The sequence below is a fragment of the Sorex araneus genome, chromosome 5 (assembly GCF_027595985.1).
Source record: "Sorex araneus isolate mSorAra2 chromosome 5, mSorAra2.pri, whole genome shotgun sequence".
Classification (NCBI taxonomy): domain Eukaryota; kingdom Metazoa; phylum Chordata; class Mammalia; order Eulipotyphla; family Soricidae; genus Sorex; species Sorex araneus.
In genome coordinates, this window is record NC_073306.1 from 10,948,953 (window position 1) to 10,972,364 (window position 23,412).

Genomic DNA, 23,412 nt, shown 5'->3' on the forward strand with positions numbered 1-23,412 from the left:
ATGGTAGTTTTCCAAAAATCACTTATTGAAGAGACTTTCCTTTCTCCATAAATGTTCAAGCCCTTTATCATAAATGAACTGTCCATACAGAAAAGAACTTAATTCTGCTCTCTCAATTCTGTTGTGTTGCTATGTGTCTATTTCCACACCTATACCACGCTTCTTTAATGATTATAGCTTTGTAGTATACAAGAGCATGCCTCCATCTGCTGGGTATTTCTCCCAGCCCCCTACCTTTGAGGACTGTTTTGATGATTTGTGGTCTCATTTGGCTCCGTAAGAATTTCAGGCTAGCCCTCAAAATACAGCAGATCGGGCATTTGTCTTGCACTTGGCCTAGCCAGATTCAATCCCACCACCCCATATGTGGTGGAGTCACATAAGGATTCAGGACTTCACATATATAAACTCCATAATCACCATCACTTCCAGGAGTGATCCCTGGGTGCAGAGCTTGGAGTAAGCCCTGAGCACTTTAGATACACACACACACACACATACACACACACACACACAGAATTTTAGTTATGTTTGTTTCATTTCCTTGAAAAATGTCACTAGCATTTTTGGGTTTTTATTTAGGACAATCCCCAGCAATGGTCAGGGCTTACTCCTGGCTCTGGCCGTGCTCAGGTACCACTCCTGGCAGTGCTCAGGAGACCATATGCAGTGCCATGGGTCCAATCAGAGTCAGCCATCTTCAAGGCAAGTACTTTTACCCCTTGTACTGTCTCTCTGGCCCCGTCACTGGAATTTTGACAGGAATTGCTCTTGAGTCAGTAAAGTACTCTGAGGATGGTCATTTTAACATTACTAATCCTTCCTACTCAAGAACTTAGAAAATCTTATTTCCTGTGTCTTCTATGTGTTTTTGAACAGTGATTTATAAGTTTTCCAAGTATAAGTGTTTTACTCCCCTTTGAAGTATATTCCTGAACATTCAGTTCTTTATGTGATTAAAAGGGCACTGTTTTCTTGATTTCTTTCTCTTCTAGTTTTGCATATAGAAATGCAATAATTTTTGTATGTTGACTTTGTAGTCTTTATTCTTTCATTTTACTATATTGGTGTTATTTTTAACAATTTTAGTAGAGTCTTGTGAGTTTTCTATGTTTGTTATCATGTCATTACAAATAATGATAGTTTTACTCCTTTTCAAATTTAGATTCTTTTTCATACTTTTTCTTGTCTAATTTCTCTGGGTAAAATTTCCAATACTATACTGAACAACAGTGGTGAGATCAGACATCTTTGTCTTGTGATCTTGAAAAAAAGCTTACAGATTTTTGCCACTAAGCATAATGTTAACTGTGGGGCATTGTATATGCTTTTCCTATATTGATGTATTTTCCTTCTAGCCCGATTTCATTGAAATTCTTTCTCAGAAGTGAATGTTGTATCTGGTCAAAATCTTTCTTCTTCTGCATCTATTGATATGGTCACAGATTTATTTATTATTTTTGAGGGCATACCCAGTGGTGCTCAGGGACCACATCTCTCTCTGTGGTCTGGGGCTATACCTGACAGTGCTCTAGGGACATCTTATGTGGTACTGGAATTCAAACCAGTGTCTTGGTCTTAGCTGCATACCAGGAAAACATCTTAACCTTTGTACTAACTCCCAGACCCTCATCACATAATTAACTTTTTCTTTTTGCTGATGTAGTACGTCATATAAACTGATTGGATATGTGGAAGTATTTCTGTCTCTGAATAAATTTCATTTGGTTTTGACATCGCTTTTGATGCACTAATTTAAGTCACTAAGATTTCATTGAGGATTTGTGTGTCTATGTTTTTATTTTATTTTATTTATTTATTATTATTATTATTAAAACTATAGACCAGTATCTCTAAAAACATAGACACGGGGATGGAGTGATATAGCACAGCAGGTAGGGTGTTTGCCTTGCACGCGGCCGACCTGGGTTCAATCCCCGGCATCCCATATGGTCCCCCAAGCATCTCCAGGAGTAATCCCTCAGTGCAAAGCCAGGAGTAACCCCTGAGCATCGCTGGGTGTGACCCAAAAAGCCAAAAAAAAAAAAGTATCATTTTAAATTCTATTCTGTTTAATTTTGTTCTTTGAGTTTCATTTGTTCCCCTCTTCACTAGTTTAGACTGTAAGATTGTTTTATGCTACTTTGAACTTCCCCTATTATATTGCTGTTGTTGTGTTCCTTGTGTTCCAATAGTTCAATTGCTTCCATGAATTTTATTTCCTCTTTGATATAACAATTATTATCATGCTATTTGGTGTCTATATACTAAGGGGTTTTTTCCAGATTTCTTTTTTATTGCTAAGTTCTACTATTATAGTATGGAGACTCAAAAAGATACTTAACATAATTTAAATTTCCATGATTTACTTAATACTTGTTTTATATCCTAACATGCTATTTATCTTCAGGAATATTTCGTTTGCACTTAGGAAGAATGTATTCATCTTCTGAAGGGTGGAAACCCAGGAAATGTCTTTTAAGCCCATCTGGTCCAACTCATTTAAGGCTGTTGTTTCTATGTTCATTTCCTGTTTAATTTGTCCATGGATGAGCTCTGGATATTAAAATCCCTTCTGCTCTCACTTGCTGTTGACGCCTCTCTTCGGATCTATTTGCTGTTGACGCCTCTCTTCGGATCTATTAACAGCTGTTGCATACATGTTGATTTTCTTTCATTTAACATATATATGGACTGGAGCGATAGCGCAGCAGGTAGGGCGTTTGCCTTGTACTCGGCCAACCTGGGTTCGATTCCTCTGTCCCTCTCGGAGAACCTGGCAAGCTACCAAGAGTATCCCGCCCACATGGCAGAGCCTGGCAAGCTACCTGATATTCGATATGCCAAAAACAGTAACAACAAATCTCACACTAGAGATGTTACTGGTGCCTGCTGAAGCAAATCGATGAACAATGGGACAACAGTGCTACAGTACTAGTGTATGTATGTTAGTCAGTGTTAAGCCTTCTAGATGGATTGATTCTTTACTCATAATACAATGTTTATTCATGTCTCTTGTCAAAAACAATTTTAAATGTGCTTCCCAGAGGTGAAATATAAGATAAGAGATGCATTTAGTTTAGTCTCTGTGACCAAACTAAAGAGAAAATAGTATGTTCCTTAGTCTGGACATTATGCTTTAATTAATATAACCACAGGTCAAATTGGCTTGAATATAAGCTAAATCATTCTGTAAGATCTTATTGACTTTTCTATTCACTGAAACTCTCAGTGCTTTTTCAGACAACTAATAGACAAATGATTTAACTATTTAGAATAAGGATTCAGGACCTCACATATATCCTAAATTTAAGTTCACATGTTAGTTTCTGTTAAATGTCCAATCTGTAAAACTTTTTATATCCAATTTATTATATAATCCTCCCACTCTGAATAATTGATGAGCTTGATTTTGACATTTTCAGCAGTTGATTTAAAAAGTGCAACCAAAGGCAAATTCTTCCTGGGAGGATGCCACAATTAATCATCTATCTCTGGAAGCACATATTCAACCACAATTAAACCTTACATACAGCAACCTAGCCCAAATTTCTCCATCTTGATGACAAGAAATTGGAAAATACCTTGTAGGAATTCAACAATTTGTCTCTATGATTTATTAGTCTTATTGCAAAAACTTCGTTGGTTTTGTATGTGGGTTAATCAAGAACTCCTCTTTTCTAAGAGCTTAAAATTTATCAGTGCAAATATTTATTTTAAAAATTTGTCTTTAGGGCTGGAGCAATAGCACAGCAGGTAAGGCATTTGCCTTGCATACTGCCGTCCCGGGTTCGATCCCCAGAATCCCATATGGTCTCCTGAGCACCACCAGGAGTAATTCCTGAGTGCAGAGCCAGGAGTAACCTCTGTGCATCGCCGAGTGTGATCCAAAAAGCAAAAAAAAAAAAAAAGAATTGCTTTATCCCCTTATACTCAGAGACAACTTTCCAGAATTAATCCCCTGTGTCTTTTGTTTTTTTTTTTTTTTATTTTTGGGTCACACCTGACGATGCTCAGGGCTGACTCCTGGCTCTCCACTCAGGAGTCACTCCTGGCAGTGCTCAGGACCCCTGTGTCTTTGGAGAAAAAAAAAAAAAAGTCTTCTCTTTACCTGCCTGGCCCCACTCTTTGATGTTTCGTCCTATTTCATCAAGAAGTTACTAATGCTCTCAGCATTCTATCACACAATTAGTCTAGAGTACAGATTATTTTTAAGTGTTATGAGGTTGTTTTATGATCACTACCTATCAACTTTGTCTTAATTATCATTGTTACTTTTAACCTTGACACTCATTCCCCATAAAAGAAATAGAATGAAAGAGTTACAATTGTCTGGAGTGATAGTATGGTGGGTAGGGCATTTGCCTTGCAAGCAGTTGACCTGGGTTCGATCACTGGCATCCCATATGGTCCCCAGAGCACTGCCAGGAGTAATTCCTAAGTGCAGAGCCAGGAGTAAGCTGGAGGTGACCAAAAAAAAAAATTAAATTTCTTCAAATAAACTTTCTTCAAAAAACAATTAAAAAATAAAGAGTTACAATGATCAAATATGCCTCAAACATCTGTCATTATTATCCTTATTCCAAGGAGAACATTTGTTTATATTTTTGTTTATATTTTTGAGCCACACCTGAGGGTATTCAGGATTTACTCCTGGCTCTGTGCTCAGGGATCACTCCTGTCTGTGCTCTGGGGACTGTAAGGGATGCCAGGAATTGAACCTAGGTTAATCACCTGCAAGGCAAATGTCTTACACATTGTACTGTCTTCCTAGCAACAGTTTGGGTTTCTTTTAAATTCATCTATTTTTTAATTAGTGAGTCACAGTGAGGGTACAGTTACAGATTCACACATTTTCGTGCTTGCTTTTCCCTCATGCAATGTTTGAGAGCCCATCCCTCCACCTTTTTCTCAATCTTAATTTTTTTAGAATTTGAACTTCCCCAGACCATTTTTTCAATGTTGATGCTGTATTATGGGCCATAACTAACATGCTGGACTAGGAAGCTACTCAAGGCTCAGTGCTCAGATATTGCTCCCACCAGTTCTCAGGGAGCCAGGTTCTGCCAGCCAGTTAGGTGAATTCTATGATTTGGCTATTATGAATAGTGCTATGACGAACACAGCTGTGCAAATTCTCATTCAAATTAATGTTTCCACATCCCTTAGAAAAGTGTAGGATCATACTACAGGATCATCTAGCATCCCCACCTTAATTTCTCACCTTAATTTCTCCTATAAAATAAATGCCCATCCCATTTTCCCAGAGGAGACACCCATTTAAATTCCCACTGACCCATGGTCCGTTTTTCTCTATATCTCACCAACATTTGTTGCTTCCAATCTTTCCAACAGAGGCCATTCTCAACAGCAGCCCTTTATTTCATTTTGATCCAAATAGAGAAAGTAAGAAAAGATATCTCACTGTGTCTCTGTCAGTTTTCTGTCAACTGCATTTTCGCCTGTATATCCACAGCTCCTGCTTTGCGCTCTTTTATAAATTCTCAGTATAATCTACAGGCTTTGAATTTGTGGGGTGCATAGCTATCTGCCTTTCCCAATACTACTCATACTGGAAGGCAGAATAATAAATTCCTCCCTCATTTTTTCTATCCTTCACATCCCCCAAGTTCAAAGGCTCCATAAATGGTTATTCCATGAAAATGTTACTCTCATAGATAGGAAGAACTGCTTTTGGCCACGTGAAACAAAACCACCTCGGGGGCTGGAGCAATAGCATAGCGGGTAGGGCGCTTGCCTTGCACGCGGCCGACCCAGGCTGACCCAGGTTCGAATCCCAGCATCCCATATGGTCCCCTGAGCACCGCCAGGGGTAATTCCTGAGTGTAGAACCAGGAGTAACCCCTGTGCATTGCTGGGTGTGACCCAAAAAGAAAAAAAAAGAAAAAAAAAAAAAAAAAAAAAAAGAAACAAAACCACCTCAAGTGACAGCAAACAAAACAACAAAGTTTACTCACCAAGCAATGGACAACACAGACGTTTTTGGGGTTCTGTAGTAGCCAGTTATACATATTACGACATACTGCGAAGAGGTTGTGCAGGCTCGGGGCCTGCCGGATGGGCCAGCTGCATTCTGAGACCTGAAGGCACAGTCAAAGGAAAGAAATCCCCTTAGTGATTTCCCCATATGCAGGTCGAAGGCCAACAACTTCCGCAAGTGCTACTTCTCTCTCAGTATCACCAGGAAGAGTTGGGAATAGAGTCCAAGCAAAGAGTCACTAAACCGAGTAACTTCCATTGTGGTTTTGGTTTTCATGTCACACCCAGTGGTGCTCAGGGCTTACTCCTGGCTCTGTGCTCAGTGATCACTCCTGGTGGGGCTCAGGGGATCATATGTCATGCCAGGGAATGAACTGGAACTAGCCACATGCAAGGCAAATGACTTTCCTACTTTATTATTTCTCTGGCCCTTCCAGTAATTTTTTTGTGTGTTGGTTTTTTTAAATTTATTTTTGTCATTTTTTTTTATCATCGTGAGATACGGTTACAGACTTACCTTCCAGTAACTTTTTTTTTTTTTTTTTTTTTTTTTGCTTTTTGGGTCACACCTGGCGATGCACAAGGGTCACTCCTGGCTCTGCACTCAGGAATTACCCCTGGCGGTGCTCAGGGGACCATATGGGATGCTGGGAATCGAACCCGGGTCGGCCGCGTGCAAGGCAAACGCCCTACCCGCTGTGCTATCACTCCAGCCCCCGCTTCCAGTAACTTTTTAATTAAAAAAGTCTTTCTTGGTTAAGGCATGGAAGCATATTTTGAAATGCATTTTAAATTCAACTAAATTACCTGGGTTTAACTTTTTTCATTTTGTGAGGCTATACTGAATGCAGTATCAACCAAAAATTGAAAATGTTTGGGCCTGCTTAACTGTAGGATTATTTTATCATTCCCCTACTCTCCCTAATTTCATCCCAGATCTCATGATAATATGAAAAGTGCGACGAGACAAAAGTTGTCCTAAAAATACTTGTTTAGGGCTCTTATTGGTGAGCCCCCCCCCTCTCCTACCAAAATTTAAGGTTTTAGGAAGATGGGGAGAGTCATGAACGCCAACACTACTGGCCCCCGACACCTTCAAAATTCTAATGGTTAAAAGTAGAGAGAAACTGGACTTAGTTACTAAAATACTAAAATACAGAAATCCAAAACCGTGCAGCCGCTAGTGCGGCCACTCAACCTCATATCGCTTCATTCTCAGCAATGGAAAACAAATTATCAAATGCTTCCTTTTCAACAAGTCTGACTTTAGGGGGGAGAAACTCCGAACAATAATAGTGAGTTTTGTGTTGAAATACTGAATGTAATCAAGGTAAAGTGAAAGTAAAGTGAAATTTATCAGTTACACAGGCGGGGTGGGGGGCTGGGGATGTGGGGGGGGTGGTAGAGCTATACTGTGCTTCTTGGTGGTGGAATGTGTGCACTGGTGAAGGGATGGGTGTTTGAGCATTGTGTGGCTGAGACTTAAACCTGAAAGCTTTGTAACTTTCCACATGGTGATTCAATATAAAAGAAAACATAAATAAATAAAAATAAATTTATAAAAGAAAAAAAAGTAGAGAAAAAGGCAAGAGCAGTTGGTTTTGTTCACCTCTCTTAGGTACCCAGGTAATAACTGGCTGAAGTTTAAACAGGAAGTGCCATACGATCTCTGAAGAGCGGGTAGCTAGCCGCAAAGGACAGGAATTCCTCTGAGGTCGCCAAGAAAGGCCATTCTTTGGGGCTGGTTTGTAATTTTTGTTTTTTCACAAGATGATTGTGAGGTAGCCGGGACCCTTCGAGTTAGTCATTTCCCCACGCCTTTGGGAATTGCAGAGGGGCTCTGCTGTAGCTGGGACGCCTCCCTCGCTGCTAAATAACTCAGGTGACCTGCCGGCGGGCATCAGTTGAGTCCAAGTCGCTCACGGCTTACCTTTCTTCTCTCAGTATGGTCCAGAACTCTCCCGTTCCCCACCCCAGCATAAATTCATCATTTCCAAGGAAGCAAAGTGGTAGATTGATGTTTTTAAGTAATCAGAAGGATAAATCTTGCTATCAGAGAAATTACAAAATCTATACTTGTACAAAATTAAAAATCCTATACTGCTGCCTATCTGCACTCTTTCCTCCCCCTCCCTGATCCCTTGGGTAAATTCCTATTTGCTCTTTAAAATCCAAGCGTGGGGGCCCGGAGGGATAGCACAGCGTGGGGGGCATTTGCCTTGCACGCGGCCGACCTGGGTTTGATCCCCTGCATCCCATATGGTTCACCCATGCACTGCTAGGAGTAATTCCTGAGTGCAGAGCCAGGAGTAACCCCTGAGCACTGCTGGGTGTAACCCCCACCCCCCCCAAAAAAAAGGATACAAAATAAAATCCAAGTGTGCCCTTGATTCTAACACCCAGGAAAAAATGTTCAGTTTAATTTGTCATCCTTATACTCATCACTGTATCACTGTCATCCTGTTGCTCATCAATTTGCTCTAGCAGGCACCAGTAATATCTCCATTTCGAGACTTGTTGTTACTGTTTTTGGCATATTGAATACACCACGGGTAGCTTGCCAGGCTCTGCCGTGCAGGCAAAATACTCTCGGTAACTTGCCGGGCTCTCTGAGAGGGGCAGAGGAATCGAACCCGGGTCATCCGTGTGCAAGGCAAACGCCCTACCCGCTGCGCTATCGCTCCAGCCCAAATAAAATGGTATAAAGGAAAAGAAAAAAAAATTGGTCTAGTGTACTCAACAAAATCCAAAAAAAGGCCATAATGCTTTGTTTAAAGAAATACAAGTATCTGTTTTCTGGTCTCCTTCCACTCCCCATTTTGCTTTTCCCGTTACCACAAGCAGCAACTCATATATACTTATACTCATACCCTTGTTTATTTCCATCCTTCTCCATTCATTACCGCTTTCAGGCAGAGAAGCACAGTCAGCCCACAGTCTGGGTCTTACTAACCCCAGGCAAGTGATGAGCCTCTCCCAGGCTCCGTTTCCTTGTATGTAAAGTGAAAACAGGTAGGAGAGGAGCGTTGTGAGAATTCCTCACAGCGTGAGTGTGGTCAGAACTGCCGAACAATGCTCAGATGACCTGCCTGGGCCTGTTCCCCGCTGCAGGTGCTCAGCTCAGGCAGAAGACAGATCTTGAGTGGCCTCTGCACCTGAAGTTCAGGTTCCATCTGGAGATCAGGAGCTCGGGAGGGTATTTGCTGAATGACTCAAGGAGAGCAAGGAGAGGCTGGAGCAATAGCACAGTGGGTAGGGCATTTGCCTTGCACGCAGCAGACCCAGGTTCAAATCCCAGCATCCCATATGGTCCCCTGAGCACCGCCAGGAGTAATTCCTGAGTGCACGAGCCAGGAGTAACCCCTGAGCATCGCCGGGTGTGACACAAAAAGAAAAAAAAGGGGGGAGGGAGCAAGGAAAAATGAAGCACCTTCATTTATCCAATCTCGTTTGGCCAAGATTTGCTTCCATGTGCATTATTTGACGGGAGGGACCAAGTGAATTCAGTTTTGTTTTGCCTTCACCCTTGGAACCCTGAAGAAGGGTGTGGAATTTGCTCTCCTAGGTAGTGTATTTAAGCTACATAGAACTTGATGTCACCCATATCAATGCTCAATATCAATATTTGTTATGAGTCTCAGCTAAGCGTTGTCTAAACTGAGCTTAGCACAATACACTAATAGCTCCAGAAGCCTTAAGTCAATCAGGGAAATAATATTAATTTAAAGAACTCCATAATTACATATTTACTTGATATATAATTATGCACCATTAGGCAAAGATACCATTAGAATTTTTTTTTTTTTGAAGCATGTGCTTCTGTCTAAGGGAGAAGAAACATATAAACATTAAGGCAAAAAACAAGAGCAAACTAAATTTTTAAAGGAAATTTAATCACTGCAGGCTATTTTTATAGCTCTTTGGGGCTTGCAGCTTCATATTATCATTGGCACAATCTTTGCGCCCCTCCCTCAGGCTGCCTTCAGTCTCTGGAACTTCCCAGCGCCCACTGAGCACTGGAGGTGATAAAGGAGAGAAGACCACATGGAACTAAGATTGCCTTGATATTGCCCAGCAGGGGAGAGGCCAAGACAGCCCCAGGTCAGATGCTACGGGCTTTCACACTTCCTCTGCCTTGGGGGGTAAAGGAAAGTAAGTAAGAACGGAAGGTGCAAGGTAGAAGAAAGACTTAAGAGCCATTTCCAAGTGTTTTAAGTACCTGACACTATTCGGGGGAGGTTCAGGCTATTTCAAGCAGTCATTTCCTGTGGCATTGTATTATTATCAATGTCAGAGTAAGTTACAGCCACCACTTAACCGAGATGCAAGCCTATTGGAAGCTATCAATTTTCCACCCACAGAAAACTTTGGAGATGATTTCGGAGGAGCTCTTATTTCTAATTCTTATTTTGCATAAGAAAAAAAAACTGAGTTTCATATGAGGTGAACTGACTTTCCCATGAGGAGAAGCAGCAAGAGAGGTGAGCCTGGGGTGATTTTTTTTTAAGTTGAATATTGATGCGTTATAATAGAAAGTTTCACCTGCCATTTTTGTTGAGTTTTGAGGGCCACACCCTGGCAGTGTTCAGGGGCTGATCCCAGCTCAGTGCTTGGGGAGTCACTCCTGGTAGTGTCAAGAATCAAATCGAAGCATGCACTGAAGTCCTTTAGGTCATCTCTCCAGCCCTCAATTTTCCTCCACAGTGAAAAAGAAATCAGCCTAATGTTGTATTTTATCACACTGTCTGGGCTGGGGCGATAGCACAGCGGTAGGGCGTTCACCTTTCATGCGGGCGATCTGTGTTTGATTCCTCTGCCCCTCTCGGAGAGCCCAGCAAGCTACCAAGAGTATCGCGTCTGCATGGCAGAGCCTGGCAAGCTACCCGTGGCGTATTGGATATGCCAAAAACAGTAACAAATAAGTCTCACAATGAGAGACGTTACTGGTGCCTGCTCAAACAAATCGATGAGCAACAGGGTGACAGTGACACACTGTCTGATGACTGGTTACTGCTCATTCCAGCTTACAATTGTGGGGTTGGTTATGTCTTCAGACGGTGGCTCTCTTGGGCCATGATTAAGAAACTAACTTCACAGAAGGCTGCAGAACTAGAAATGGGTCTCGCCATGACTGTAGTATCCAAGCCAGGAGGTGGGGGGGGGGTCCCTCCCCCAGTTTCTCCTGCCCTTACTCTAGACATGGTTCACAGGGTGAGAAGAACATTAAACTAATTCTCGGCTCTTTGGCCAATCCCTCTCACCAATCAGAAAAGAAGAGCAGAACCCTCTAAAACTGTTGTACCCCCTTTTGTTGAGCTCTGGGAGGAAAGGGGAGAATGGCTGTCCTTTAAGAAGCCCGAGAGATCCTACGTTTTCCAAGCATCCAGTTGTAGCCAAAGGGGAGACGGGAAAGAGGTCCTCTAAGACTGTGTGGTCCTGAAACAAGAAAAATGGCAGCAAGAACCTGCTGATTTTCCTCTGCTACAACGTGGGATGCTCCCGCAGACTTCCCTTCCCCGCTGGACAGGCAGAGAGGGCGCTGGCACCAGGAGCGCGTGAGACAGAGTGTGAGAGCTTCTGGGATTGGTGCAGCACCGTGGGTCTTCCTCCTGTTTTCATGAACTGCCAACAGCGACCCCCCTAGTGTGTAAAACCGTGGTTTCCGATGTTCTTGAGCAAAGCAACAGACTTTCTGTGCAGTAACAGAGCCAATGTAGACATTCAACTCCCCTGGCCCAGAGCTAGGGAGTGTGGGGATTCAAGGGCATGGAGAAGAGATGAGGATGAAGAGGCAGGCAGAGCCCCAAAGCCTACTAAGGCACAGTCCACAGTTAGTCCAGAGAAGAGAGAAACCCACTCTTTCCCCCGACGGGGCTCCCGTAGGCTTCGGGATGCCACCCAGCCTGCCCCTCACTCAGACTGTACAGCAGGTATCATACCTCTTATTGGCACCGGGTCCTTTCTCCAGCGGGGCCTAAGCATCTTAAGAATAAGAATCAAATGGGGCTGGCAAGATAGCACAGTGGGTAGGGCGTTTGCCTTGCACGTGGCTGACCTGGGTTCGATGCCCAGCATCCCGTATGGTGCCCTGAGCACCGCCAGGAGTAATTCCTGAGTGCAGAGCCAGGAGTAACCCCTGTGCATTGCTGGTGTGAACCAAAAAGAAAAAATAAAATTTTTAAAAGAACAAGAATTAAATATTGGAGACTAGAGCGATAGTACAGCAGGTAGGGCATTTACCTTGCACACAGCCAACCTGGGTTTGATCCCTGGCGTCCCATAGGGTCCCCCGCCCACTGCCAGGAGCAATTCCTGCGTGCAGAGCCAGGCATAACCCCTGAGCACTGCTGGTGTGAACCAAAAAGAAAAGAATTTTAAAAGAATCAAATATTTGCCACATGTCTTTGATATTTAACAACTGTTGTTACTTTTATTCTTATGAGAGGCATTTGCAAACCACGCCAGGCACTGTTCATGGCAGCAAATAATAAAATCAACTTGCTTCCTGCCGGCCCCCAGCAAGGAAGAGGGACCCAGCCAGGGCTCAAGCTTAATATTCAGCTCCTGCTCCGCTTGTTCGAACTGGTCACAAAATTCAGAGTTACACTAATAGATGCCTTTGTTCCAACAACTTTACAGAGATGGCTTTCTAAAGAGGCATCTTCCGACATATGAATACTTGTATAATGATATTAAATCATTTGCTTTACTTTCAAAGGGAAATTTTCCAGACTATCACAGACCTTTTTGTGTCCAAATAAAGCTTTTGATGAAATATTGTGCGGGATGTGCCGCAGGCCTTCAGTTATGAAAAGGACAGCCCTGACCGGGTCGCCAACCCAGAGCCAGCCACTCAGATTTTCATCTGAGTCAGAAAGGGGCTGCCTACGAAGCCACTGGCTCTGAATTAAGTGACAGATGGAATATGAACTGAAAAGGCAGTTAATGGCTGGGCATGTGAAGGAAAAGGGTTCAAGGAGCTGCATTATAGCTGAGAGATGGTTCAACGGGCAACCTCCCTAGGGAAGAACCCATCCCTCACCCCCCAAACCACACCTGGAATAGTCCCTGAGAACTGCCAGGGGGGTTCCCCCATAAAAACAAAACTAATCTGCAGGGGCTGGAGCGATAGCACAGCAGGTAGGGCATTTGCCTTGCATGCTAGGTGACCCGGGTTCGATTCCCAGCATCCCCTGAGCACTGCCAGGGGTGATTCCTGAGTACAGAGCCAGGAGTAACCCCTGAGCATTGTTGGGTGTGACCCAAAAAGCAAAAAAGGGTTTATCATAAAGATCGCTCATCCACTCCAAGATCGCTCATCCACTTCAAAGTGAGAGCACCCAGGATGCCCTCTTGCTCAATCTGGAAACACTCTGAGAAAAGAGGGTCCCTAGCAAAAGACCCCCCAGAATATGTATTAGGGCAGGACGGGGCCTAAGGGCGCCTACGGGGAGGCTTCCTGTGCTTTATACGCATGTGCACACTGAGGCCCAGAGATCGTCCACGGCAGCTGGAGCACACCGTGTTCTGACCTCAAAGCCCCGCACAGACATGGGCCGACAGGCTATCCGTCCTGCACACTTCAAGTTCAGTCACATGTCAAGAGGGCCAAACCTGCAGGAAACCCTTTCTCCTGAGTGGCCCAGGTGGCGAGGCAGAAGCCATCGTATCTGAAGGCGAGGCTTAGAAATATTCTAAGATGTTCTTGGGGAGAGAAGACGCCCGACCGGAGGGAATAAATCAAGAGTTTGGAGGGCAGAAGTGCCACGTTCCAGGCCAGATTCAAACCTAAGCTGGCTCTCTCCACTCCTTTCACGGCCGTCAGTGAGGGCGATTTCTCTGCCTCGTCCCAAAGGCCCTTCAGAGGCGAATCCATCTCCTTCATAGAACACCACCAGCTCAGGGGAATGGCTGAGAACACAAGGCTCAGAGCACCCAGGACTTAAAATACTATTTGGCTGGCTCCCTGGGCTCTAGGAGCTTCTTCCCCCACCCACTCCAGAGGACATCGAGAGAATGAAGGGAGGTTGCGTGTGCAAAGTTCTCATCGCCAGGGAAATGCCTGCCAAGTGCTGGCCCTGTCCTAGCATGATTCTAACCAAACCCGCGGTGTAGACGGGGTAAGTGTTCGTCTTGCCATCTCGGCCTCAGGACTCTGGTTTCCATGAAACACGCCTGTGTCCATCTGGGTCCAGCCACACTGCTGGCTCCAACACCGGAGCAACAGGGGAGGGGCGAAAGGCAGGTATCACAGGGCACCCTGTGGCTGGACCCAGCCCGAGTCACCCCGTTAACGCGTCCTCACCACTGAGCAGCCCGGCCCCCAACCGCAGGAGACGGAATTCCATGGACCAATTTTCCCACCCGGCATAGGACTGCAGACCTAGAATCCTTACCCTACTGTGGAACTTGGCGGTGCGATACGACTTGGGTGACAGATTGTACACCGTGTAGTGGTCAAGGTGTCTGGAATCCAAAAAGCTGCGAATGTCATCCACCTGGTTCCTGAACCCTATGTCAACGGTGTCCAGTGGAAAGGACATCACTGCGGGGAGGGGAAACACACGGGGGGAAAATGAAGCAGGTTAAAGGTGTTTGTGGTCCCAGGAAGGGCGGCAAGCAAAGGCTGAGAGCTGCGGAGCAGACGCGAAAGCACCAGAAACTCACCGATGATTCTGGAGGTCACGTAAGTGAAGTCCAAGTCTCCCTTGGTGTAGCTAAAAGCAAGAGGAGAAAGGAGACATGGTAAGAGGATCCCAGTATGCCAAGATTCCTCTCCCTCCCCAGGGGAACACACAGTGCTGACAATAACAAGCACTTGGCCTTGAGCAGGAGCCCTATTAACAAACAGTGGGAGGGAGTAGGAAGAGGGGTGTGAAGACAGGACTGGAGGGACAAGAGCAGAGCGGAGGAGGGTGACGGGCAGCTTGGTGGTGGTCAGGAGCACGAACTGGTACAGGAATACTATCGGCGCTCACCCTGCTGCAAGCAAATTCTCTAAACTATAAATGCCTTAATGTCACAAACATTTAAAATAACTGCATCTGGGACTGGAGCGATAGCACAGCGGGTAGGGCGTTTGCCTTGCACGCGGCCGACCCGGGTTCGATTCCCAGCATCCCATAGGGTCCCCCGAGCACTGCCAGGAGTAATTCCTGAGCGCAGAGCCAGGAGTAACCCCTGTGCATTGCCTGGTGTGGCCCATAAAGCAAAAAATTTAAATTTACAAAAATAAAATAAATGCATCAATTTAAAAAACAAATGCTTCTCAATCACATGTGCATCACGGCCTGGGACATTTCCGTTTGCTCTCCCTCTACCCCTTCTCTGTCCCAAGATGCCACTGAGAGAAGACAGTCCAGATGCTCAAGAGCATCCATCTGTCCCCCCGCGGTGGCTTCTGTGGGTGGCGCCTGATGAAGAGAAGCAATCTCAGCATCGCAAACACAGCTTCGGATTCCACCGTAATTGCTCCAGCCTCCGGGCTCTGTGGAAACATTTCCCTTAACCAGCTAAGAAGGATGGACGGAGTGATGGAAAGAGAACAAAGGATGCTCTTGATCCACCCTTGGCCCTGGCCAAGGCTCTTTTCTGTTTTGCTTTTTAATGTAGTTGCCGTGAAATTGCAAAGTTATTCATGATTGGGGTTCAGCATACCGTGCTTCAGTGCTGATCCCTTCACCAGTGCCTGCGTCCTCCACCAATGCCGCCCCCCACCCCCCATTTGCTTCCCACCCACCTGTCTGCTTCTAAAAGAGGCACTTTAAAAAATATATATATATGTGGGGCTGGAGCGAAAGCACAGTGGGTATGGGTGTTTGCTTGCACGTGGCTGACCCAGTTCGATTCCCAGCATCCCCTATGGTCCCCCGAGCACCGCCAGGAGTAATTCCTGAGTGCAGAGCCAGGAGTAACCCCTGAGCATCGCCGGGTGTGACCCAAAAAGCAAAAAAGAAATAATAAAATAAAATAAATTTAAAAATAAAAAATATATAGGCTTTCACATTTGTTTTACAGTATTGTTGCCAATAGGGTTTCATACCTGACACTTCACCACCTTCCAACACCACCTCCTCCTCCCAGTTGAGAGTTTCCCTCCACCACCCACGTTGCCGCCTCCCTTTCCTATCCCTCAGCCTCCTGCTTCCTGCCGAATACCAGTTCTCCTGGTCTTTGTTCCCACTGTCTTTGAAAACCCCAGCTACGGCTCTTAGATAAGGAAAGTTTCACCTTTGAGCAAAGATTAAAATGCTGCTTCATCTGGTGAAGGGATGGGTGTTCGAGCATTGTATAACTGAGACTTAAACCTGAAAGCTTTGTAACTTTCCACATGGTGATTCAATAAAAGAATAAATTTTTTTTTAAAAAGAGTGCTGCTTCAGGAGCCGGGGATGGGAGTTGGCAGACACGTGCGAGGCCCTGGCTTTGATCCTCAGCACTGCCAGACCAAAGCATTACCGGGAGTGGTCCCAGGCCCCTGAGCCACCATCTGGTGGCCCTCATAAGCACTTTTTAAAGCTGATTAACATATTGGACTTGAGGTTTGACTGTACGTTAAAACAGAATGTTACTTAAAGTCAATCTAGATCTTCAATACCTACTAAGAATAAGAAATAATGCATATACTAGTTTTTTCTTTTGCACATGTAGAATTCTTTTTGGTTTTTGTGCCATATACCAGTAATCCTCAGGGGTTACTTCTAGTGGTGCTCGGGGGACCATATGGGATGCCCGGAATTGAACCCAGGTTGGCCATATGCAAGGCAAACGTCCATCCGCTATACTATCACTCTGGCCCCTACACAAATTTTAACGAGCTAGAGAACATCTCCCATGAAACAAAATTTAAAAGGCCAATGAAACAAAAGCAAAGTGCTAGAGTATAACCTATGAGTGGTGCATAGTCAAGCGGCACAAACCTTACTGGGTCATTCAATTCTCAAGACACCCAAAGCTGCAGATCTGAACCAGGGTCTACTCAGAGTTGGAGGATTCATGCTTCCTGGTGTCAAAACTCACAGAAAACTACAATTCGTCTAGATAGTTCAGTACTAGCACAAGGAAACATCCCGCTACAGGGATCAGGGCAACAGAATCAAGAGTCTAGAATGAAATCCTTACATTTGTAGCTAGATGATTTTCAAGAAAACTGCCAATGATATTGAGCGGTGGGAAAGAATAACTGCTCATGATGGCCTCTCAGTATCGGTATTGCAACCCATAATGTCCAAAAGTAGGACGAGAGTAGAAAGGAAATCATCTGCTATAGAGGCAAGGTGTGGGGTGGGATGGGGTGGAGGGAGGGATACTGGGGACATAAAGAATAACTATTCAGGGGGCTGCAGTGATAGCACAGAGGGTAGGACCTTGCACGCAGCTGACCCGGATTCAATTCCCAGAATCCCATATGGTCCCCTGAGCACCACCAGGTGTGATTCCTGAGTGCAGGAGCCAGGAGTAACCCCTGTGCAACACTGGGGTGGGGGGAGGGGTGACCTAAAAAGCAAAAAAAAAAAAAAAAGAATAACTTCAACAAGTTATTCTTCAAAAAAGAATAAATTCAACAAGTCTTGCTGGAATTGTTTTATATAGAGATGCCAAAAGATAAATGTAGACCCCAAGTCATGCCATCAACAAGGAGTGTAGTTACCAGAGGTGCCCAAGGACAGCAGGGAGAGGGTAGTGGGCACTTTGGTAGCACTGCTGGGCAGTAACTTTATACATTAATCCCATAGGCTTGTACACCATTATAACTCTATTATCCAGAGTAGCGACACTCAAAGAGGGTCATTGACTGGCCTGAGCTCACCTGGTTCGCCTGGCTGGCTCGCCATCCTAACTCGGGGTGCCGATTCCCAAGCCCAAGCCAGCAGCTACCACCCTCTCATTGCCACCAAACCCAGTGCTCCCCATCCGTGCTGTGGTTTCTGAGGGACCCCACAGCCAGGCTGCAAGGACATGCCTCTCCCCAGCACATCCTGTCCGGCGCTGCCAGCCTCCCGGGGGGAGCACGGAGCCCCACAAACCGACTTACCTGGACACGGACTGTATAACTCGAGAAGACGTGTCTTTGAGTGTGTCTTTCAGGTTGTCCTTGAGGTTACTAAAGAGCCTCCCGGCCCCTCCTTTCACCATGTCGAAGAGACCACCCGCATAGCTGGGCTCCATGTCGGGAGACGAGGCACCTGTACGAAGAGCAGAGAAGGAGAACCATGGGCCACCAGCAACCATCTCCTCTCCCTCCGAAACTCACACAGACCCTCTTCTCATCTCTGCGGGAGACTGAGGCAGAGAGCCCTAGAATGATGCCTGCCTCGCGCCCTCCCCTGCTCAGAACTTGAAGATTCTGGTTTACGGCGGCGCTGCTGGTCCTCACAGACCAAGCCTGTCCCTCACACAGTGCCAGGAACGCAGAACAAATTGCACAGACTTAGTATGAAGAAGGAAAAAAAATGAAACAAAAGATGTCTTGTTAATATTGTTTCCGTTGACTCCATCTTCAAATGGTAATATTTCGCAGGCAAGGGATTGAATTTGAGAACATGAAAGAACATGAAACATGAGAACATGAAACTATTTTTACCTAGTCCTTTTCACTTTTCTTTTTTGAATACCTTTATTGTTTTGTCCATCACTTTGTTTTGTTTTTTTGGGGGGTGCCAGGGATGGAACCTGGGTGGGCTGTGTGCAAGGAACTTACTAAGTGCCTTACCACTGTGCTATCTCTCCACCCCTCCCCGCCTTTCACTTTTTAAAGTGTAGATACCAGATATTTTAGGTTTTTAATTTTTGTGTTTGCTTTTTTTTTTTTTGACACACCCAATGATGCTCGGGGCTTACTCCTGGCTCTGCACTCAGGAATCACTCCTGACATCCTTGGCGGACCATATGGGATGCTGGGAATCGAACCTGACATCCTTGGCGGACCATATGGGATGCTGGGAATCGAACCTGAGTTGGCCATGTGCAAGGCAAACAAACGCCTTACCTGCTGTACTATCCCTCCCACCAGACTTTTTAAAATGCCCCATGTTGGACATTGTTGCTCTGAAGAAACTGTCAACTTAGCAGAAAGCCAGGACCTCCCCTGCCTTCAGTGCTGTGGAACTATCATTTCTTCATGCAACCATTTACTTTCAAGAAAGATCTTGTGACAGGCCTTTCTGATGCTATTAGTCCTGAGGATGCAGGGTGGTCATCAGTGTTATTTGCCAAATATTCACGTTCCATAAAACTGAACTTTTCTGGCTTCTCATGGTTAGTTCTAGTCAACTTTCACCAATACTGACATTTTGAGCCAAATACTTCTTTGGCTTGTGGGAGCTGGGAGAGCGGAGGCAGGGGACTGCTCTCCCCTTGAGAGGATGTGAGCCACGGCCATTGGCCTCAATGCACATTACAGCCACCAAAAATGTCTCTAGATACAAGCAAATATCCCTGGGGACAAAAGGAGCCCTGGCTGACGAGCAGCACCCTGGGTGATGAGAGGGGAGAGGACTGTTGGATAACTCAGTGAGACTTTCCACACTTCCTGTTCCTGCCTGCATAGGACAGCCTGGCAAACTCCCCATTGTGTATTCTCATGCCAAAACCAGTAACAATGCTGGGTCTCATTCCCCCGACCCTGAAAGAGCCTCCAATGCAGCATCGCTGGGAAGGATGAGTAAAGAGAGGCTTCTAAAATCTCAGGGCTAGGATGAATGGAGACACTACTGAGACCACTCAAGAAATTCAATGATCAACGAGATGATGATGATGATGATGATGATGATGATAATGATGTGATGATGATGATGATTTGTTAATGCATTATATCAATAATACCTCAACAAAACTAAAAACTGCCAAAGATGGAAAACTGGAGAAGGAAATCTATACATTAAAATGCCTTAAGAGGCCAGAGAGATAGTACAGTGGGTCAGACATTTGCTTTGCATGCAGCCAACCCAGGTTCTATCTCCAGCTCCTGGGGCCCCACCAGCAATAACCCCTGAGCACAGAGTAAGGGGCAGGGGTAAACCCTGAGCACTACTCAAAAAAAAAAGTTTAAAAATATGAATTAATGAAGTCAATCTACAGTTCATATTTGGAGCTTATTCAAAATACAAAAAGAAATAATGCTTATGGGAGCTGTTAGAATGTAAGCATTCACTCCTCGTATTCATCGGGCAGGTGATGTTCATTAAATCCTACTGCAGGGACCTACACGCATGAGCACCTAAGTCAATAACAAGCATCCATCTGAAAACAAGGCTCTATTCAAAACGGCCAATAACCAACGCTGGAGGATCAACCAGAGGACGGACACAGGGACGAACTTCAAGGTCTACCCCGACTGGCCCCTGCAGTGCACTCAGGACTCCACCTTCCTGCCAGTTCACCCATACTGGCAGGAAGGAGGCTCGGCACCCTCACTTCATAAACACGGAAATGGAGATGCAGAGAGGGAGGCAGCTCTCAAGGGGGAGACCCAAAAATCCAAACACAGACCTGCACAACCCCAAAGCTTGTGCCGTTCCTCCTGTCACACTCTTCTACGGCTCCCTGACGGAGGTCTAGTGGCTGTCATCAGAGGGGCTCTCAGCCCTGCTTGCACACACTTGCTGCTCTCTTCCCCGAGCCCCCCACACCTCTCTCTCCTCTCTCTCTCTCTCTCTCTCTCTCTCTCTCTCTCTCTCTCTCTCTCTCTCTCTCTCGGCACTGTTTTCACACCACAAACACTCTCATCGATGATCACCTCCTTCAGAACCACCAAGGCGATGACAATACAGAGGCAGACAAGGCCTTGGTCACCCACCATGCCCGTCACATACACTCCACACCCCTCCACCCCCCTGAACACCATGCCAGAATCTGGTACAGAGGGCAGTTACACAGACCAGGGCAAGAGCTACAAACCTGAGTGCACTCTCTCGGATTTGGGGTCCCTACAGCATAGAGCCCAAGATTCGCCTTTAAATAAAACCCACAGCTGGAACCCTGTATGATTGAAACCCAATTGTGAACAACTCTGAACTGCGTATCTCTCGGTGAGTCGATAAAACAACAACAACAACAACAAATGGGGGAAATAGGAAGGGTAAAGCGAAGGGAAAAAAGAAGGAAAAGAAAGAGGGAAAACCTGCACCATCTTTCCAAAGCTAGAGTAGCGCCAACAGTATGTAATTTCCCCATCTCCATCCCAGCCTCAACAGCCTTGAGACACTACAGCTCTAGGAAATAATCTAATGGATCCCCCCAGAGTTCTCTCTGATCCTCGGGCTTCTGCAGAACAGAACTCAAGAGGTGCCAACTGAGTCACTGTCACTGTCACTGTCCTCCCATTGTTCATCAATTTGCTCGAGCGGGCACCAGTAGCGTCTCCATTGTGAGACTTGTTGTTACTGTTTTTGGCATATCGAATACGCTACTGGGAGCTTGCCGGGCTCTGCTGTGCGGGCGGGATGCTCTCGGTAGCTTGCCAGGCTCTCCGAGAGGGATGGAGGAATCAAACCCAGGTCGGCCGCCTGCAAGGCAAATGCCCTACCCACTGTGCTATCTCTCCAGTCCAACAACCAAGTAAAAGATGTAAATCTCACGATTGTCAAACACTCGTACTGGCACCATACCGTCCATGGTGTGCTCGGTTCATGAGGGCGGGGGGCCTGGAGGAAAGCAGAGAAGGACGAAGGGCAGGGACGGCCACTGCTCTGCCAGTCTCTCGGGTTAGACTTCCCAGTTCTCCCTGACAAGTGTCGTGGGCGTGCCAGAAGCACCAATGTTCCAAAGGCCACTTGAGCCCCACCTAGCTGAGGAAGGGGGAAGAGAAGTTTCCAGAGAGGACACAGCAAAGAAGGAGAGGGCACAGTCGGAGTGACCAGCAGAAGATGAACATGGATCGACAGCAGGGGTGAAGAAACCAGGATGCAGCCGGGATGACAGTACAGCGCGGAGGGCACTTGCCTTAGACACGGCCGACCCGTGTTCGAGTCTCGGCATCACATGTGGTCCCCAGAGCACTGCCAGAAGTTAGCCCTGAGCACAGAGCCAAGAGTAAGCCGTGAGCACCACTGGGTGTGGTCCAAAAAGCCAAAAAAGGCAAAAGAAAGAAAGAAACCAGGATCCATAGGTCCAATCCAATACACAGGTAGAGTCTGATTATCAGATCATTCTGGTCGTAACCTCAAGGTGGGGTGAAACCCCAACTTTGGGAAACACTGAAGCAGAACATGCTCCCAGTGGATCAGCCCCACTGGGACACTGACACGCTCTTGTGTGCACATCTGAGTCTTCAGGAGGACCCTTCACCTGGGGGCCCCCTGCTGCCCGGGGCAAAGGGGAGGGGGAATCTCTTACAAGGAGCCACACTCGCTGTCTTGCTGGCTTCATTATGCCTCAGTAATCCTGACAAGGCTGGCTGGGCCGCACTGTAAATCATGACCATGGAAATCCTAAAATAAAAACAAGATTAATGACATGACCTCAATCCTGACACGAGGGCCAATCAACTGGAAATCGTAGACTTAACTGAACTCTGAGCATCGACAGTGCCGGCAGCTCGATGGCATTTCCTGGGACCCGATTCCTTGTCCCCATGAAAAGAACAGAAATGTACCAAGAAGAACTCAGAGGGGCACTGGGTGAGAGCAAAGAAACGACGAGGTCCTGGTATCCCGCTACCCCAAGGCACAGTAGTCAACAGCCTGCGTTGGAGGGACCCCCTCATCACCCCAGTTCCTTCCATGGCCTCCTTCATTCCCTACCCAGGGAGAGACGGCACAACACTAAGGGCACACACCTAGCATGCACCGTGCCGGGTCTGATGCCCCACACCATCTGCTCCCCCATGCATGGCAGGTGCAGCCCTGGGGGCCCCCAGCACTGCTGGGACGGCCCTGGTATCTTCCTGGAACTGCACCAGCTTCGTCTTCTCGGGCCCTGGTACTGAACCGATGGCCCAGTTGGCCAGGATCGCTGTTGAGGCTCCCAGACCTTCTGAGCACCACTTGGGAAGACCTTTCCCCCCCAACACAAAAATAAAAGGGTGTCACGGCTCTCAGCCCCTTCTCATCTCCATCATTTATTTCCATGCCCACCTTTGTGCATATATAGACATGTTTATGCATAGGGGAGTGTGAAAGAGATCATCAGGAAGCCAGCACGGACACGGGGCCTCTGCCACCCTCATCTCTCACTATATGGAAGCAGGAGCAAGCAGGGGCACCGGATCGAGAGCAGAGACCACGAGTGGCAGAGGCCAGGGGCTGTACAACCCGGGCCACTCGCAGCTTCAGTCCTTGATCTCACTGAAGCCTCTCTGTCATGCTGTCACGCCACCAAGTCAACGCGATGATTTCTCTTTCACAGATGAAGACGCAAGGCCCGTGGTGACATAGCCACAGCTGCCTCCCTCAAAACCCATTCTTTTCATGG

General features: G+C 46.1%; 1 protein-coding gene across 3 annotated transcripts in view; it reads right to left on the reverse strand.

Annotated features, from left to right (window-relative positions):
- The window catches only part of DNAJC6 (DnaJ heat shock protein family (Hsp40) member C6), a 164,230-nt gene that overhangs the window by 38,384 nt on the left and 102,434 nt on the right, over positions 1-23,412 (reverse strand). For all 3 annotated transcript variants that reach the window (XM_055138183.1, XM_055138184.1, XM_055138182.1), the window contains exons 2-5: positions 18,035-18,185; positions 14,668-14,717; positions 14,397-14,545; positions 5,979-6,101 (exon numbers count right to left, since the gene is read on the reverse strand). In XM_055138183.1, the coding sequence (XP_054994158.1) occupies positions 5,979-6,101; positions 14,397-14,545; positions 14,668-14,717; positions 18,035-18,185 (473 nt within the window). The remainder of the gene's footprint in view (positions 1-5,978; positions 6,102-14,396; positions 14,546-14,667; positions 14,718-18,034; positions 18,186-23,412) is intronic.